The following is a 19,672-nucleotide window of genomic DNA, read 5'->3' as shown; positions in this document are numbered from 1 at the left end:
GGTTTTAAACTGGGCGCATGTGACAACACCGAAACGGATGTCAATTAAATAAACGAGATAGCTTAATGTTACGAGGTTAATATCTGTAGCCTAAATGTCTGGAGACTATAAAGTAAAAAATGTTACCAGCCTGCCAACGGAACAAACCCAAGTGTTGTATATGTGGCAATATAACAAAACTATGAACGTTTGCTTTATCATACTACATCATTAGATAAATGTTGTTCTGGTTGCCTCCAACAATAGAGATATAGATATATTTTATAACACCCCTATCCGCGAGAGCGTTGATCACTTTTGGCAGTCTATTTCAGTCATCTCAAAATGTTCACACATGTTGTTTCTTTTGCAACCAATGTTACTTAATTTAGGCCTATACATTCCATTCTCTGTAAATTGTTCCTATGGGAATTATATTGTTCTAAATTATGTTTGGAAAGGATTGACATTATGAATATGCTAGTCATGGTAACGCGCTGGGTCTTGTGGATTTCATTTGTTTGTAAATCAAATGAAACTCAGTGACATTTTGTACCATTGTTTCTTTTCACAGATTGGCCTTGTAATTTATACAATTAAGCTCTATCGAAACAAACAGAAGTTGCGGATGCCTCTTTCCCTCCCTCTGCGCACACATTCCACATCCCTCCTCTTTATCAACAAAAAGTGTAACCTTGAACTTTTGTGTTGGCACAATAGTGTGGAAGGCAATGTGATCTCGGTTAGAGGCCTAATGAAAATAGCTTGAAGGTCCTGGTTATAGATGTGTCGTCCTTTAATGACCAACTGGACGAAAATAAAGGTGACATTTTAATTATGTCCGATGCAAAATGTGAGAGCTGTTGGCCAAGCTTTTAGACAACTAGCGCTAAGAAGTTGTGTTGTTATGCAAATCTCACAAAAATAGTTGATAAGCGCAAGAGGACTTGAAATGCATGATACCTGTGTGCGATGGTGCGCGTGTGTGTGAGAGAGAGAGAGAGAGAGAGAGAGAGAGAGAGAGAGAGCGAGAGAGAGAGAGAGAGAGAGACAGGGAGACAGAGAGAGAGACAGAGACAGAGAGAGAGAGAGAGAGAGAGAGAGAGAGAGAGAGAGAGAGAGAGAGAGAGAGAGAGAGAGAGAGAGAGAGAGAGAGAGAGAGAGAGAGAGACAAGGAGACAGAGAGAGAGAGAGAGAGAGAGAGAGAGAGACAGGGAGACAGAGAGAGAGAGAGAGAGAGAGAGAGAGAGAGAGAGAGAGAGAGAGAGAGAGAGAGAGAGAGAGAGAGAGAGAGTGTGTGCGTGCGTGCGCGCTTGTGGCAAGTATGTGTTCGCGTGTCTGCATAGGAGACGATACATTAAGATTCGTTCTTCCCCTTGTGCAAGATGTTCGTTTTTTTTAGCTTTGCTGAGCACTGGGTAATGGCGGTTGCCCAGATACGAGCGAACCAATAATCTTCTAACAGGTCGACCATGCACCCATATATGGCTGCAACCACTGCTGCACTGCAGTCGCGCGGAGACCAATGCTTACCCCATAAAAGGAGTCCAGCAGCCCGTTTTCCTCCGGTAAAGCGATGCACAAAATTCATTACTGGCATCATGTTTGCCTGTGGGAAAATAAAAGAGACAAAATGAAAACCTAATGTTAATGCATATGACGAATAATAACATGAGGGACGGTTCAATAGCCCGTCTCGCCTATTTTCTGCATGTCTTTGTCCTGTACTGCTTCTATCCCAAAAGGGATTTTGAGAGCATTTACATTAGGAAATGGCTTGTAATTGACTAGATGTTGATGTGTTTGCATGGACGCCGTCATGGGCCTAATTGATATCGTAACAAACAATGCAATAATATGCATTGATTGGCAAAGAGGGCGTCCTTTGTTTCAACCATATCCATTGCAGCTTATCCATTGCAGCCTGTCAGCGCAATATTGCCATTAGCCCATTGCCATTTCCAATGGATCAAGATTGACCTATAGGCGTCTAATTCAGCTGTTTCGTGGTTTAGGCATGCAGTCAGCGTTTGAGATTTGCTTTGTGTTACAGGCTGCATGGACCTGCATGTCTCTAAGCTTTAGGGTGGTCCGCTGTGAATTAAAAGTGACATGCATGCTACACTGAAACAACCATTAGGCTATCTCAGTTAGGTTGTTCAATTATACGTTAGGCCTACTTCTTCTCTCCCTTCCTGTCGAGCAATCGGAAAAGGGTATTTAAGTATTGTTTATTAGTCAAGATCTGTGATTTGAAATAGATTATGGCTGGGTCTATCAGGGAAACAATGTTATAATAGGCCTATATGAATTTTCTCCTAAACTAGTTGCTCGCGACGGCCAAATGGTCCCAGAGAGTAAAAGCCTATAGACTAGAAGTATAAGATGAAGAAAACGTTGTCGCTCCTCACACGTGCAAATAAACTTTGACCCTAATAAAGACCGACAGCTGAGATAGATTTGAATCAATATACTTTTTGCCAAATAGTTGTGCGTTCATCTCAACTCATGTGTTGGCCTTAACAGCAATATTATCGGATTTATTAGCCTATCTGATATAGCTTTATTTATATGAATAGGCATAGATCAAACTAATTAGGACATTATCATTCATGTAAGCCTATATTCTTAAATGGAAGGATGTTTGTGTTAAATTAATGCCTTTTTGTTCGTGTGATTTAGTTCATAATGTCGGCATAATGTATAAACGTTTTGGGAAAGCAATCTGCACTTTTGGAGTTTGTTTTAAGGGAACTTGGCGATGAGGTCTGAATTAATATGAAGTTTCAAGAGGATATGGTTATCTTATTGTTAGTCCTCAATTAAATATATTTGCGAATGATTTGTAGATGTGTGATCAGCCAAATAGCTGTCAGGTTAAGAAGATCAGTTTATCGGTCAATTGCAAAAAAGGTTCAACCGACATGTGACTTCTGCTTTTAACCCAAACCCTTCATATAGGCCTTCAGGTTTTGTGGCGAGGTGCAGGGGACTGCCACACTTGCCACACTGGGCGCCCGGGGAGCTGTTGTTGTGGGGGGGTTAAGTACCTTGCTCAAGGACACAACAGCAGGTAATGGAATCTAGGATTTGATAGGCCTACCAGCAACCCTCCGGTTGCTTGCTCACTTCCCGCCAGACCCAGGATTCTAACTGGCAACCCTTCGGTTGCTTACTCATTTACATTTACATTTAAGTCATTTAGCAGACGCTCTTATCCAGAGCGACTCGCCTGTAACCGCTAGGCTACCTGCCGCCAATCAATTGGTGTTGTGAGTTTAACCATTAGTTGAATGCATTGCAAATTCATGTATAGACAAATTCATGCTCTGACAAAAAAAATCGAATGGAAAGTTTGACAATAGTTAAACACGCGGGCGGGACATGATTGAAATGGACCTTTTCTGATCCGACAGGTATGCTGTTCATTTGAATCTGTGCTATAATGCCATATACATTTTATTTTAGAGAAATAATATTGACATAGTAATGATAATATAGATAATAACAATAATTATGATATGATAATTATTAGTAGTATTAATAATTAAATAAATAAACAATTACAATAAATATGTAGGCCTATCCAATTAACAATAATGATAAATACAAGGATATTATTATTATTATTATTTGAGCTATTTTTGTCGGACAAACCTCTTTCTTTTACAAATGGCCTATATTTTCCACATACCCCTTCAGTTGTTGCTGTAACGTGGATAAACGCATTAGGCCTAGCTGACTGATTTATGCTGCATGTGTAAACAACAGGATGGCGTGATTTATTACACGTGTCTAATTATTTGAGCAGATCGTAATGAAAGTAAGCTAATTATTTAAAGCACCTATTTCAAGTCAGCGACCACATTTTCCGAGACTGAATGATTAGAGACCACAAATTACAATATTTTACGGTTAGTTTTAAGTGACAGATTCGTGGAAATTATAGACCTAAATATATATCTTGTTGAGTGTTGAAAATATGAAAATATGTTGATTAATTCAGGCCCATGAATAGGCCTACAAGCTCTATTCTAAACGTTTATTTTTCTATATGAAGCCTAGCCCTACTCAATTAATTAGGTTACATAGACCTACACTAACTTAAACAATAGGCCAATTTCTGTTTTGCTCATCTTTTTGGTAGGCTATAATCACATTATTTTCCGATTAGTCTAAAGTTTATGTTCAGGTTAATTCATTTGATTTGAGATCCTACCTAATAATTGGATGGCAATCGCCTAGTCAAAAACTTTAAAGGCTATAAATTAGGTAAATACTTATGACTAGGCTAACTGTGCAATGTGTTCTCTGATCCCCACATTTAGATATCTTCGACTGTGTTCGTTGAATGAAGTCAAACCTGTATGGAAACTGTAGCTTAGGTTTAAACGAATAGCCTGCTGAATGGAGACTATAATTGACACCATTTATTTAAAGAGAAATAAATACAAAACTAAAACGCCATTTTTTATTTATTTCACCTTTATTTAACCAGGTCAGCTAGCTGAGAACAAGTTCTAATTTACAACCGCGACCTGGCCAAGAGAAAGCAAAGCAGTGCGACACAAACAACAACAGAGTTACACATGGAATAAACGAGCGTACATGACGTACGCTCGAACTAGGATAAACTATTGCACATGAATGTGATCTATAGCCTATGTTCTATTTAGACATAGGACATTTCCTTTAGGCCTAGATTGTCTCCTAGTTTCCTCATACAATTAGCCTACATGACTGTAGGCTATTGATTAAGAGCACTTTAATACTGAAATATTGTATGACAGATCAGCTGATAACTGAATTGTGCACACATCCAATCTGCTTTCCTTCACCTCTTTGGCGTATTATATTTGAGGAACGTTGCTCCCATTGTTCATTTCTTTTCATTCTGCACATGTTCTGCGTTTAATATCTGGCGACATATGTTTTTAAAGACCGAATAATCCGAGTAATTGATCCACCGCGCTAAAGCCACCATTTTCCCCTCAAGAATTTTCAGAAGTGGACGCTCCTCCTACTCACCTAGCAACCGCGGGCACGTAGCAACGGCTAATCCAATGGGCTTTCTCTAAATGGTTCCACCGACTGCGGTTCCTAGGCAACGCATGATTTCTTTGATGACGTCTTTTCTGTGCAGGAGTATTATGGGCTGTCTGGAATTCACTCCGAGAGACAGCGGAGAAAAATATCTAGCGTTCACCACCAAGCTTTAGTTAACGGTAGCTGGATTGAAGTAAACATGGAGCTGTCTGCAGTTGGGGAACGGGTTTTCGCAGCCGAATCTATCATCAAACGCCGAATAAGGAGAGTATGTGAAACACATTTTCCTAACTTGCATAATCTATTTTGACGCGCCACTGCTGTTCCCTAACGAAGCGTTCTTTTTTATATTTCTGATGACACGCAGGGTCGAATGGAATACCTTGTGAAATGGAAGGGCTGGTCGCCGAAGTAAGTTGCGTTGAATTTAATGCTAGAGAACCTTGCTTCTACATGGATGTTGCTGACTGCTAGCTGTAGCGTTCGCTTGCTAGCTAGGTGGCATATGCTAGTGACAAAGTCAGCGCAGCACGCTTGCAGTGTTAGCAAGCTAGCTAACGTTAGCCCGTATCTATGCTTGCTTTCCCAATGTGGTGGAAAACTAAACCCTGTCAATTGTATTTTCTCCATAGATTTAGCACTTGGGAACCGGAGGAAAATATCTTGGACTCCCGCCTCTTCGTCGCTTTCGAAGAGAGGTAAATTGAATGGATGTGGGCCTGTTCATGTTGTACATTCATTGCATGCAATGTTAGCAGCACAGCAAAATAAAATGCATCCGTCACGCAAGTCGCCTATTGCACTTCGCTCTCTTGATACTCAAAATGGGTGTCTTGCTGTTTCAGGGAGCGCGAAAGGGAACTCTTTGGGCCCAAAAAGAGAGGCCCGAAACCGAAGACATTCCTGCTAAAGGTAGCTATGTTGATATGCATGCATTGTTGAAAATAATCCATCCAACACGCAATGAAATCTACTGAATTTATGGCTGCATGGTTGGACACGATTTCTAGCATGTGGCATGTAAACATACCAGTCTCCACCCACTATGTATCCACAGGGTCTTCATCTGGTTAATTAATAAATAGCTGTTTTTGCACTGACACGTGAATGTGCGAGTTTGAAGGATCCCGAAGGATGTCATGTTTTCCCATGAGAATCACCTTTTGTGTACTGGTGTTAAGGCAAAATCATATTTAGTGCTGGATGTGTATTTGTGTAGGTGTGAATGTGTATTTAAGGAAATTAGTTAGTTAAGCTGGTGCTAATAGACCTCAATTTGTTTTACCCTAATTGAACCGAATCATGGTAAATTGTTTTGGATTGACAGGTAGCCAAATTGATCAATAAACATGCCAGGTTAATTGTTTATATTTCGAAATGAACTCAATGTAGGCCTACAGGTGTGGCACATAAAATGTGCTTATAAATGCGAGGGTTCATCTATTCAGGCGTGCATCGATTATTCGGCACGGTTGAAAGTTATTACGTTTTGACGTGTAATAATGAGTAAAGCAATCGTTATAGCTAATACCAAACGTTTGCATGTAATTGGTTTTGAATGAAATCTTAAACTTTGAAGACGTCATCAAACGAATGCACCAGAGCCGACTATGAAAATTGCTTAATACCAGCGTCTTATTTAGAGTGCAGGCTCTCTCCCAGGCCTGTAAATAGATGTTTTCAAACTGAGCTGAAAAGACATATATAACAAGTAACTATTGTGAAAACGTAAAAATGCTAACAAACTGGTGTAGCCTGTAAATGTCTTCATATATAATTGTATACATGTATTGTTACAATTATACTCTTTGTTATAACATTGTTTTGCTAATTGCAAGTGCACATTATTTATTAAGCCATTATAAAGCTGCTGGCATACTCGTATTATATATCTATAATGACAAATAAAGAGTATCCTCAACTGGCATTTTAAATCTGTCCTTATGAAAGAGAACATTATACCCACTGAAATTGGAGCAGTGGAAAAACATTGCCCATATTGCCATCGGCAGTAGCCTACTTTCAATTTTCCGTCTTTGTTGTTGATAAGATTTTCCCCAATTCAGAAGTGGTTATTCTCTGGTTTCCTTCCCCATTTAGGCTCAAGCTAAAGCTAAAGCCAAATCATACGAGTTCAGGAGCGATGCGGTCCGGGGGATACGCGTCACCTACCCGACCCCAGAGCCTGTCATCACCCCCAGAGCCCGAGAGGGGCTGAGGGCCGTGGTCCCCACCATCTTTCCACCCAGCACCGTCAACAGGGGCGAGAGTGTGCGGGTCAGGCCCCCAGAACCAGTCCGAGAGCACCGTCAACCAGTCCTCCAGAGGCCCCCAGGCCCCGATGCCTTTGTGATTGTCCCCAAGAAGAGAGGGCCCAAACCCAAGCTGCGATTTAAGGACAATCCCTTCAATGCTACTTCTGCCGCCACAGAGCCCCACAAGAGGAGGGCAGAGGAGCAGGCGACATACGGCCCACTCAAACTGGCCAAGCTGGGCCTGTCTGATGGTGAAGAGAGGGGGTCTGAGATGAGGGGGATTAAACTAGCCCACAGGCACCAGGTGGAGCTGGGTGGTTATCCCCACAAGCAGATGAGGCCCGTGGCTAGTGGGAGCACACAGCAGCACTACGGCCCAGACAGGGGCTTGTTGCACTCACACAGAATAGGCTCGGACTCCCAGGCCTGCAGGACTAAAGAATGCCCCTCAAATTACTTATCCCCTCCACACCTAAAGCACCTATCCAAAAAGAATGTGCATCAACCCAGCGAAGAGCTTCCACAGAGGGGGAAGCCTTCACTCATCGCCAAAATCCCTGTGTCACGGATCCTGGGCCAAACAGACGAAGTGACTTGGAAGCCTTGCATGAACAACGTGGAGAAGGTTCTGGTGACTGATGTGACCACAAACTTTTTGACAGTGACTATCCGGGAGAGTAGCACAGATCAAGGATTCTTCAAAGATAAAAGATGATTGGCTCTGATTTTAATTGTCTTCAGCTGTCTCTCTGTCAATCTTCTATCAAATTATTTGGAAAAGTCCAGACTTTATAGTGTCATTTATCAGTCAGATTTTTTTATGTAATGTATAAAAGCAAATTGCAGGATTGTATGTGCATATGTGTATAAATATAATATAGTTGGAAGTCTATTAAATGTAACGACCAAAATGAAAGGAAGTCCATTGAAGCTAATCACCACCCATAGGCTATTTGAAAGAGTTGCATGCCTTGTGTACAGCATTTACTTGTTTACAAACAGCTTGTAGTTTTCAACGATCCACTTTTGAACTAACAGTATACGTTGTCAGACAGGCTATATTTATGTCAAGCTAGTACCTTTTAAATGTTAGAGGTATAATGTGGGGACATTTGTCATTTGATTTCACATGTCCAATGAGAAAAATGTATATGGAGAAATCCTAGGCCAATTATAGTGTGAACTATTTGTTCCAGGTCATGCCATTTCAGTTTGAGGTGTAGCTTACCCTATTCATTTCAAACGTTTATCAAGCACTTTTTGGAAGGTTTAATAAAAAAGTGTATCAAATCTATGTCTTGTTGACCTACATGTCCTCTGTAAGAGTTTATATAGCCTTTACAATGCTATAGGTCAGTAGTTGAGCAGATGTCCATCTTGTTTCCAGATTTTTTATAAGCTGTTAATAAAAATGGGAAGGCTGCTTGGTGTTTATGACGCTGTCTTTGTCGAAGAACTTATATTGACATATTATACACAAGGGCTTTCTGTTGACATCTGTGTTGGACATACAAATCAGATGCTTTCAATGTAACAGGATGATCACAACCTGATGTCACAGTTTGCTTTTGAGATGCTTTTTCCAGTAAACTTGTTGAAATTGTGTCTGTTTCTGGTTGTCATGATTTCTTCCTTCAGATTTTCAGATTCATGGTTTGTCTTGGCTGTGAAAAGGACTGATGATAATTGCAAATGTGCTTTATGGAATTACAGGTTTCAGAAATCTTTTGGTGACATGGGATTTTTTGATTTAAGAAGTTGCTTTAGTTTGCATGTTTCCGTTGTCTTAATTTCAAATAGTGTAAAGAATAACGTTGACCATATTTCTGATTTATAAGCCAACTGAAGGAATAGGTTTACCTATTCTTTGCCGTGGTGCGTAATGACATTTTCTTAGCAATATGGTAGTGTCAATTATAGCAGAGAAATAGGTCCTGTTTTTCATTGAGATTATTAGTGTGCTTTGGCAAAGGTCCACAAAGGCCTAGACCTTGGTTTATATATTTTGTAATGATTCAGATAGTTTCAAAACAAATCAGGACGCAACTCAAATCTATAGCCCTATCTGCGTTCATTAAAAATACTCTACTAACTTCACTGTCTTATATCTATTAAAATGACAAAGATTTCTAAAATAATAGGGTAGGTGGGACTCAGAGACAGCTGACAAAGCATTTTAATAAGAGTTGTTTTATTGAATTATATTTAAATGTAATTGTGCTGTCCACAGAGGTCCTGAAAGCTCTTCACAGAAAAAATCGCAGCCTACAATTATTTTAAGTGGTTGACATTGGGCCTACAGGAAACATTTAATTGTACTTTTGCTAAATGATATTGGCCTTCAAATTTTCTCAAATCATAAACCAATGCAATCCAGCGCCCATCGGTATCTGCGGAATGGACACGCTGGTTATGCGGGGTCACAAGGTAGGTAGGCAGGCCTGTGTTACCAAACATGTCATCAGAACTATAATAGATTGCCTACGAAATATACAATGTGTTATAACCTGCTATTACACTTATGTCTGACAGGAATGCATCTGCCTGACAAAAGACTGGTCATTTCAGTATAGGCGATGGCTTAAATGTTATGCACAATTTGCATGATTGTTGCGTGTTTACTCTTGTTTCGTTTTTTACTTGGTTGGTTCTGGTGGCCTATTTGTACGCCTATGGGTGCATTCGTTTTGCAGAATCATTCAATGATGCTCGCATGCCACAAGCAGATGATAATTGAACAATCTGAATACTGATAGGCTACAGTGCAATTTCTCCAGGTGAAACACACGTCGGGGGTTAGATGTTGTCATTGAATCATGGGGATATAATACAATAAAATAAAAGTTCCTAACAAATTTGACCAAATGCATTAATAATTGTTCGATATTTTTGGCAATCAATCAGCACAAACATCAATAGCACATTTCTTAAATTGCGTGTAAAATGTGTGCCGGTTCAGTCGTATACGGCCATATATATTAGCAGTTTATTGATATATTACGCAATGTTAAAAATTATTTGTACGACATTCACTTCGGAGAATAACTGGATTTGTTATTGTCTGGATATATTTACTCCCTTCACACGTCCAGAACTGCGTAGGATTTAGCCTAGTGCTCCCGGCCATTCAGTTTAGCTGCGATAAAGCGTTGAATACTTTGTGTCAAATAATTCCCCTCTTTCCTTTCACAAGTTGTTATTCATTGTGGTCAATAGCATGCCGTTCTTCTGTAGAGCCTCCTGCGCGAGAAAGTAACAGCACAGTGCAGAGTCACACAGTGAACTCGAGAGAAGGGCACTGTCTTTAAATTCCCCAAACATCAGTAAACTACGATAGTAACCCCGGATAAGCAGCGGGGTCAACCCACATGACCAGTTCACAGTTCCTCTTTCTTAGTTTTTATTTTCTCTAAAGTCCAACTAAAGTCCTACTTCAAAACCCGAAGAAGAACACACCAAGATTCCAGCATTTTAAACAATTTGATTCGATTATTTATTCAATGATTGTTTTTTAAACATTGTTTTACATAATACAATGTATCAACATATCAACTGATTATGTATCCTCTATGATGTTAACATCATTTAATACGTTAACTCTACGCTAATGTTGCTGGAATAAGCTGTGGACATCTCTATTGATGGCCACTAATGTTCCATGCTGAGGCTTCATCATGAAATGCATGTGATAGAGTTACACTCTGAGCTTCACCCTCATATCATCATCATAGTCATCATCATCATTGTCGTCATCACAGTTGTCGACATCATTCTTGCCGTCAGCGCCCTCCGCCACACAGAAAAAAAGTTGTTCTCCTGTAGACAAAAAAAAAAGAATGTATCTGGAATCAGTTTACCCTACCCCAATTCTAACTATAACCAATCAGGAGGGAAATGCAACTTCATCCTATAGGCTAATTATGGGTACTTCAATAGGCAGGAAACAGCATATTGTCTGAAACGTAGTGATATTATGTACTTTCTAGTACTTTTTATGTTACACAGCATTTTGCTACTCTGTTCCCTACTGAACATGACTCAGGGGACCCAAGCAGGCATGTTTTATGGTTCTGTCAGACAGACAGGGACCTGGGCTGTGAGGAGTCAAGGCGAGGTCACTGGGGGTTAGACAGGGTGTCCGTAGTTCCTGTCACAGCGGGGGTAGCAGTGGGGGTTCAGCCAGTGTTCCATGTTGGTCTCCTGGGCCCTCTGATCCAGAACCTGCATGTGGAGCAAGTGCTCCTGTACAGGGTGATACAGTGAGAGAGAGAGAGAGAGAGAGAGAGAGAGAGAGAGAGAGAGAGAGAGAGAGAGAGAGAGAGAGAGAGAGAGGGAGAGAGGGAGAGAGGGAGAGAGAGAGAGAGAGAGAGAGAGAGAGAGGGAGGGAGGGAGAGCGGGAGAGAGAGCGAGAGAGCGGGAGAGAGAGAGAGCGAGAGAGCGAGAGAGCGAGAGAGAGAGAGAGAGAGAGAGAGAGAGAGAGAGAGAGAGAGAGAGAGAGAGAGAGGGAGAGAGAGAGAGAGAGAGGGAGAGAGAGAGAGAGAGAGAGAGGGAGAGAGAGAGAGAGAGGGAGAGAGAGAGAGAGAGAGAGAGGGAGAGAGAGAGGGAGAGAGAGAGAGAGGGAGAGAGAGAGAGAGAGAGAGAGAGAGAGAGAGAGAGAGAGAATGCCGTTCATTTATCAAGCCATAAGCAGCTCTCGTTATCATATCAAAACAGAAGAAATTACAGGGTAACCGTTAAGTGAACATTTTTTTATGGATTCTTAGAAGGATGAGCACACCGCTGCAGGTTTCTAATTATGCCCTTTCCACTTTGAACTTTACCCTCATTGGCTCATCGGGGTGGCCAGGCTTCTGCCTCTTGGTCCGCAGAAGTTGCTTAGCATAGCTCTCCTTGATGATTGGGTTTGCATCTGGCGATAGAGAGAGAAAGCATTTCAAGACATCCATATCCCTTCGTTTTCAAAGAGCTGACTGTGCAACATCACTGTTTGCCTACGCAGGTTGGCATTTATTGTCATACGTTTTGCCCGGGAGGCAGCTCTGCAAAGTGGTCACTAGCCGGCAGAGCCACAAAGTCTTACAAAGTCAGATTTTTGTCGCACCTGGACTACTGCCCAGTTGTGTGGTCATGTGTAGTTTCACCTGGACTACTGCCCAGCTGTGTGGTCATGTGTAGTTTCACCTGGACTACTGCCCAGCTGTGTGGTCATGTGTAGTTTCACCTGGACTACTGCCCAGCTGTGTGGTCATGTGTAGTTTCACCTGGACTAATGCCCAGCCGTGTGGTCATGTGTAGTTTCACCTGGACTACTGCCCACCTGTGTGGTCATGTGTAGTTTCACCTGGACTAATGCCCAGCTGTGTGGTCATGTGTAGTTTCACCTGGACTACTGCCCACCTGTGTGGTCATGTGTAGTTTCACCTGGACTAATGCCCAGCTGTGTGGTCATGTGTAGTTTCACCTGGACTAATGCCCAGCTGTGTGGTCATGTGTAGTTTCACCTGGACTACTGCCCACCTGTGTGGTCATGTGTAGTTTCACCTGGACTAATGCCCAGCTGTGTGGTCATGTGTAGTTTCACCTGGACTAATGCCCAGCTGTGTGGTCATGTGTAGTTTCACCTGGACTACTGCCCACCTGTGTGGTCATGTGTAGTTTCACCTGGACTAATGCCCAGCTGTGTGGTCATGTGTAGTTTCACCTGGACTAATGCCCAGCTGTGTGGTCATGTGTAGTTTCACCTGGACTACTGCCCACCTGTGTGGTCATGTGTAGTTTCACCTGGACTAATGCCCAGCTGTGTGGTCATGTGTAGTTTCACCTGGACTACTGCCCACCTGTGTGGTCATGTGTAGTTTCACCTGGACTAATGCCCAGCTGTGTGGTCATGTGTAGTTTCACCTGGACTAATGCCCAGCTGTGTGGTCATGTGTAGTTTCACCTGGACTACTGCCCACCTGTGTGGTCATGTGTAGTTTCACCTGGACTAATGCCCAGCTGTGTGGTCATGTGTAGTTTCACCTGGACTAATGCCCAGCTGTGTGGTCATGTGTAGTTTCACCTGGACTACTGCCCACCTGTGTGGTCATGTGTAGTTTCACCTGGACTAATGCCCAGCTGTGTGGTCATGTGTAGTTTCACCTGGACTAATGCCCAGCTGTGTGGTCATGTGTAGTTTCACCTGGACTACTGCCCACCTGTGTGGTCATGTGTAGTTTCACCTGGACTAATGCCCAGCTGTGTGGTCATGTGTAGTTTCACCTGGACTACTGCACAGCTGTGTGGTCATGTGTAGTTTCACCTGGACTAATGCCCAGCTGTGTGGTCATGTGTAGTTTCACCTGGACTAATGCCCAGCTGTGTGGTCATGTGTAGTTTCACCTGGACTACTGCCCACCTGTGTGGTCATGTGTAGTTTCACCTGGACTAATGCCCAGCTGTGTGGTCATGTGTAGTTTCACCTGGACTACTGCCCAGCTGTGTGGTCATGTGTAGTTTCACCTGGACTACTGCCCACCTGTGTGGTCATGTGTAGTTTCACCTGGACTACTGCCCAGCTGTGTGGTCATGTGTAGTTTCACCTGGACTACTGCCCAGCTGTGTGGTCATGTGTAGTTTCACCTGGACTAATGCCCACCTGTGTGGTCATGTGTAGTTTCACCTGGACTACTGCCCACCTGTGTGGTCATGTGTAGTTTCACCTGGACTAATGCCCAGCTGTGTGGTCATGTGTAGTTTCACCTGGACTACTGCCCACCTGTGTGGTCATGTGTAGTTTCACCTGGACTAATGCCCAGCTGTGTGGTCATGTGTAGTTTCACCTGGACTAATGCCCAGCTGTGTGGTCATGTGTAGTTTCACCTGGACTACTGCCCACCTGTGTGGTCATGTGTAGTTTCACCTGGACTAATGCCCAGCTGTGTGGTCATGTGTAGTTTCACCTGGACTAATGCCCAGCTGTGTGGTCATGTGTAGTTTCACCTGGACTACTGCCCACCTGTGTGGTCATGTGTAGTTTCACCTGGACTAATGCCCAGCTGTGTGGTCATGTGTAGTTTCACCTGGACTAATGCCCAGCTGTGTGGTCATGTGTAGTTTCACCTGGACTACTGCCCACCTGTGTGGTCATGTGTAGTTTCACCTGGACTAATGCCCAGCTGTGTGGTCATGTGTAGTTTCACCTGGACTACTGCCCACCTGTGTGGTCATGTGTAGTTTCACCTGGACTAATGCCCAGCTGTGTGGTCATGTGTAGTTTCACCTGGACTAATGCCCAGCTGTGTGGTCATGTGTAGTTTCACCTGGACTACTGCCCACCTGTGTGGTCATGTGTAGTTTCACCTGGACTAATGCCCAGCTGTGTGGTCATGTGTAGTTTCACCTGGACTAATGCCCAGCTGTGTGGTCATGTGTAGTTTCACCTGGACTACTGCCCACCTGTGTGGTCATGTGTAGTTTCACCTGGACTAATGCCCAGCTGTGTGGTCATGTGTAGTTTCACCTGGACTAATGCCCAGCTGTGTGGTCATGTGTAGTTTCACCTGGACTACTGCCCACCTGTGTGGTCATGTGTAGTTTCACCTGGACTAATGCCCAGCTGTGTGGTCATGTGTAGTTTCACCTGGACTACTGCCCAGCTGTGTGGTCATGTGTAGTTTCACCTGGACTAATGCCCAGCTGTGTGGTCATGTGTAGTTTCACCTGGACTAATGCCCAGCTGTGTGGTCATGTGTAGTTTCACCTGGACTACTGCCCACCTGTGTGGTCATGTGTAGTTTCACCTGGACTAATGCCCAGCTGTGTGGTCATGTGTAGTTTCACCTGGACTACTGCCCAGCTGTGTGGTCATGTGTAGTTTCACCTGGACTACTGCCCACCTGTGTGGTCATGTGTAGTTTCACCTGGACTACTGCCCAGCTGTGTGGTCATGTGTAGTTTCACCTGGACTACTGCCCACCTGTGTGGTCATGTGTAGTTTCACCTGGACTACTGCCCACCTGTGTGGTCATGTGCGGCAAAGAAGGACAAAGGTAAATTGCAGTTGGTCCAGTACAAAGCAGCACGTATCGCACTTCGATGTACACGGAGGGAATGTGTCAGTATCATGCATGTCAGTCTCTCCTGGGTCAAAGTTGAGGAGAGATTGACTGCATCACTATTGGTCTTTGTGCGAGATATTGATGTGTTGGAGGTACTGAGCTGTCTGTTCAAGCAGTTGGCACACAGTTCGAACACCCATTGGTACAACACAAGTCATGCAACCAGAGGTCTCTTCACAGTCCCCAGGTCTAGAACAGAGGCTGGGAAACACACAGTATTAAAGAGAGCCATGGCTACGTGGAACTCTCTGCCACCCTAGGCAACTCAAGCTAGCAATAAACTAGTTTCAAAAAACAGATACAAGGACACAAAGGGAACTGTGAATCGACACAGTCATTTTATATATATTGTATTGTAATTTGCACTGCACTATTTATTAGACCTAGATATTGTGTGTATGTACTGATGCAGTGCATTCAGAAAGTTTTCAGACCCCTTGACTTTTTCCACATTCTGTTACGTTACAGCCTTCTTCTAAAGCTGATCAAATGTTTATGTCCACAGCAATCTACACACCATACTACATAATTACAAAGCAAAAACACCTTTTTGGAAATGTTTGTCTATATAATGTCTCACAGTTGTCAGAGCAAAAACCAAGCCATGAGGTCGAAGGAATTCAAATCAAATCAAATCAAATCAAAATCAAATCAAATCAAATTTATTTATATAGCCCTTCGTACATCAGCTGATATCTCAAAGTGCTGTACAGAAACCCAGCCTAAAACCCCAAACAGCAAACAATGCAGGTGTAAAAGCACGGTGGCTAGGAAAAACTCCCTAGAAAGGCCAAAACCTAGGAAGAAACCTAGAGAGGAACCGGGCTATGTGGGGTGGCCAGTCCTCTTCTGGCTGTGCCGGGTAGAGATTATAACAGAAAATGACCAAGATGTTCAAATGTTCATAAATGACCAGCATGGTCAAATAATAATAAGGCAGAACAGTTGAAACTGGAGCAGCAGCACAGTCAGGTGGACTGGGGACAGCAAGGAGCCATCATGTCAGGTAGTCCTGGGGCACGGTCCTAGGGCTCAGGTCCTCCGAGAGAGAGAAAGAAAGAGAGAATTAGAGAGAGCATATGTGGGGTGGCCAGTCCTCTTCTGGCTGTGCCGGGTGGAGATTATAACAGAACGTGGCCAAGATGTTCAAATGTTCATAAATGACCAGCATGGTTGAATAATAGTAAGGCAGAACAGTTGAAACTGGAGCAGGAGCATGGCCAGGTGGACTGGGGACAGCAAGGAGTCCTCATGTCAGGTAGTCCTGGGACATGGTCCTAGGGCCCAGGCCAGTTGAAACTGGAGCAGCAGCATGGCCAGGTGGACTGGGGACAGCAAGGAGTCATCATGTCAGGTAGTCCTGGGGCATGGTTCTAGGGCTCAGGTCCTCCGAGAGAGAGAAAGAAGGAGAGAAGGAGAGAATTAGAGAACGCACACTTAGATTTACACAGGACACCGAATAGGACAGGAGAAGTACTCCAGATAAACAAACTGACCCTAGCCCCCCGACACATAAACTACTGCAGCATAAATACTGGAGGCTGAGACAGGAGGGGTCAGGAGACACTGTGGCCCCATCCGAGGACACCCCCGGACAGGGCCAAACAGGAAGGATATAACCCCACCCACTTTGCCAAAGCACAGCCCCCACACCACTAGAGGGAAATCTACAACCACCAACTTACCATCCTGAGACAAGGCCGAGTATAGCCCACAAAGATCTCCGACACGGAGGAATTGTCCCTAGAGCTCTGAGACAGGATTGTGTCGAGGCACAGATCTGGGGAAGGGTACCAAAAAATGTACTCCTTAGTAAATGGCACAAGACAGCCCGCTTGGAGTTTGCCAAAAGGCACCTAAAGATTCTCAGACCATGAGAAACAAGATTCTCTGGTCTGATGAAACCAAGATTGAACTCTTTTGCCTGAATGCCAAGCGTCACCTCTGGAGGAAACCTGGCACGATCCCTACGGTGAAGCATGGTGGTGGCAGCATCATGCTGTGGAGATGTTGTTCAGCGGCAGGGACTGGGAGAATATTCAGGAACGAGGCATAGATGAACAGAGAAAAGTACAGAGAGATCCTTGATGAAAACTTGCTCCAGAGTGCTCAGTTCCTCAGACTGGGGCGAAGCTTCACCTTCCAACAGGACAACAACCATAAGCACACAGCCAAGACAATGCATGAGTGGCTTCGGGACAAGTCTCTGAATGTCCTTGAGTGGCCCAGCCAGAGCCCAGACTTGAACCCGATCAAACATCTCTGGATGTGGAAAAAGTCAAGGGGTCTGAATACTTTCCAAAGGCACTGTATGTAGGCATAACCTTAACCATAACCTTAACCACGCCGCTAACCCTAACTTTAAAGCCAATTTTGACTTAGCAGCTGGCCCATCTAGCAGAAAATTGCTCAGTTCTACCTCCATGGCAAGATTCATGACAATGAATGTCAACCTTCATTTGGCTACATCTATCTCAAACAAAAATATTGCAACCATCAGTGACATAGGGTACTTTGTGCACAATATACCAAAAACAATATTCTTGTAATTTTCCTGAAATCAGTCATTATTTGTCACCCACTCTTTCCTCCTGTATCTATCTGGTTGCTCTTGACTTTTATAACTCAAAACACAACATTAACCTACATTTCCAGACTTGCCATTTCAGTTGCAGCCATTAAACAGGAAGAAAAACTTGCATTAGATTTCGACACAGTCAACAACAACCCCCTCATCACACACCCAGCATGTACAGGATATAGGGGAGAAGCTGCTGTTTGTTTGGATAGTACATGTCGAGCCGTGTACTCTCTAATGTACCAGGCTGAGGATGCAGATCAACAGCCCCTGTTCTACATCCCAAATGGCACCCTATTCCCTACATAGTGCACTGGGCCCTGGTCAAAAGTAGTGCACTATATAGAGAATAGGGTGCCATTTGAGATGCAGGCCCTAGTCTCATAGAGGTCTGTCTCTGTCTGTCCCCCAGCAGCAGCAGAATATCATTAGGAGGCTGTTTTTTGGTGGAGCAACAAAGTACCCATTCATTTCCCCCCACTCTCCAGAGAGCCAGGCCAGCCCATGGAGCACGTGACCCCCAAAGGCCAACCTGCGAGGGGGTATTAAAATGAACCTGGCTGGCTCTGTCAACAGCGCCAGGCACACACAGCGACGTGGCAAAGCACCACCCAGGGCTCATGCAGGCTTTTTGCAATGATTTTGAAACTGCATTGATAAGAGCTTCAAAATGGAAGTACATGATATTGTAATACAATGCAGTATTTAAATGAGCTATGTGCCTGTAGTTAAAACAATTATGTCATATTTGTTCGGTTTTACATGAGAAATGATGTGTTTAGCTTATTTTCATATTTTCATGCAATATCTTCATACAACAGAAATGTATTTAGTTTAATATTTACTAGTTACAATGACACAACACAATATTTGCTTTTCTGTGCATGATTGAATTGCACAAAAACTTATTTTGTAAGTTTAATTATGCAGTAATTACTTTTCTTATGCATGTAATTATTTGAGCAAATAAATTACAGCATTAATTACTACATAACAACTGCATATTCATATTCTCTTAAAACAACATTTCTATTGCATTAAAATTGAGAAAAAAATGCAAAAATAAACTTTTATTAGAGACATCTAAAAGACTCACAAGCCACCAAAAGGTTAATTAATACATTTTTCTAAAGGCAATTGACCTCTTCAAAATGAGCCTACCTGCTGTGTAGATGGTCAAGAGGACCAGACAGATTGAAAATGCCACAAACTTCTTCATCTTGGTCTCAGCTCACCTGCCCGGCTACTTCTGCACTGAGACCCCAGTCCGTAGGAGATGAGGGGGTAAATTCTCCTCTACGTCACCGATCACCTCCCCAATCCAAATATTACAAAACTGGGTCACATAACTGTGAAAACATCTGTTGGGCGTCACTGTGCCTGCTATTCTGGCATGAGACATTTATTTATTTGTATATTTATTTGGTGTTGATTATAGCATGCAATGTACTTGTTTTTCATCAGTTTGAACTTTGATACCGTACTCAAATAGATTATTCTTCTAGCATGAATTAATTACATCTGTATCCAGTTGCAGTTTTAGCGTAAGATTTCAAATTTGCAAAGCTGATTCTATCCACTAGATGGCGCGCAAAACTCATTTTATACAGAGATAATTTGTCAAGGATTAATGGATGTGTTTTTCGCAAGGCAGGGATTTTTAAAGGCTGTTTTCTGTTTTGTTCTTGGTTTCCCGTAAACTAGGCCATGTGCCT

General features: G+C 43.1%; 2 protein-coding genes across 2 annotated transcripts; one reads left to right on the top strand and one right to left on the bottom strand.

Moving 5' to 3' along the window:
• Positions 1 to 5,122: 5,122 nt before the first annotated feature.
• Positions 5,123 to 8,883, top strand: LOC124003283 (chromobox protein homolog 8-like). Its single transcript, XM_046311403.1, has 5 exons — positions 5,123 to 5,293; positions 5,393 to 5,436; positions 5,658 to 5,723; positions 5,871 to 5,937; positions 7,126 to 8,883. Exons 1-5 carry the CDS (start codon positions 5,225 to 5,227, stop codon positions 7,993 to 7,995), a joined length of 1,116 nt encoding a protein of 371 aa, XP_046167359.1. The 5' UTR covers positions 5,123 to 5,224; the 3' UTR covers positions 7,996 to 8,883.
• A 1,866-nt stretch (positions 8,884 to 10,749) lies between these two features.
• Positions 10,750 to 19,268, bottom strand: LOC124004377 (uncharacterized protein C17orf67 homolog). The gene is made up of 4 exons (XM_046313228.1): positions 19,119 to 19,268; positions 12,101 to 12,189; positions 11,370 to 11,522; positions 10,750 to 11,096 (listed from the first exon to the last, which is right to left on the bottom strand). Exons 1-3 carry the CDS (start codon positions 19,174 to 19,176, stop codon positions 11,406 to 11,408), a joined length of 264 nt encoding a protein of 87 aa, XP_046169184.1. The 5' UTR covers positions 19,177 to 19,268; the 3' UTR covers positions 10,750 to 11,096; positions 11,370 to 11,405.
• Positions 19,269 to 19,672: the final 404 nt, after the last annotated feature.

This window comes from Oncorhynchus gorbuscha, linkage group LG18 (genome assembly GCF_021184085.1).
Source record: "Oncorhynchus gorbuscha isolate QuinsamMale2020 ecotype Even-year linkage group LG18, OgorEven_v1.0, whole genome shotgun sequence".
Lineage (NCBI taxonomy): Eukaryota > Metazoa > Chordata > Actinopteri > Salmoniformes > Salmonidae > Oncorhynchus > Oncorhynchus gorbuscha.
Note: the sequence above shows the minus strand (reverse complement) of the source record. Positions and strands in the feature narration are given on the sequence as shown.

Coding starts and splice junctions, on each gene's coding strand:
- LOC124003283 (XM_046311403.1), top strand. CDS start 5,225: ATGGAGCTGTCTGCAGTTGGGGAACGGGTTTTCGCAGCCGAATCTATC. Junction 5,437..5,657: donor TGGAAGGGCTGGTCGCCGAA/GTAAGTTGCGTT, acceptor TTTTCTCCATAG/ATTTAGCACTTGGGAACCGG. Junction 5,938..7,125: donor CGAAGACATTCCTGCTAAAG/GTAGCTATGTTG, acceptor TTCCCCATTTAG/GCTCAAGCTAAAGCTAAAGC.
- LOC124004377 (XM_046313228.1), bottom strand. CDS start 19,176: ATGAAGAAGTTTGTGGCATTTTCAATCTGTCTGGTCCTCTTGACCATC. Junction 12,190..19,118: donor CTTGACCATCTACACAGCAG/GTAGGCTCATTT, acceptor CTCTATCGCCAG/ATGCAAACCCAATCATCAAG. Junction 11,523..12,100: donor ACCCCGATGAGCCAATGAGG/GTAAAGTTCAAA, acceptor CACCCTGTACAG/GAGCACTTGCTCCACATGCA.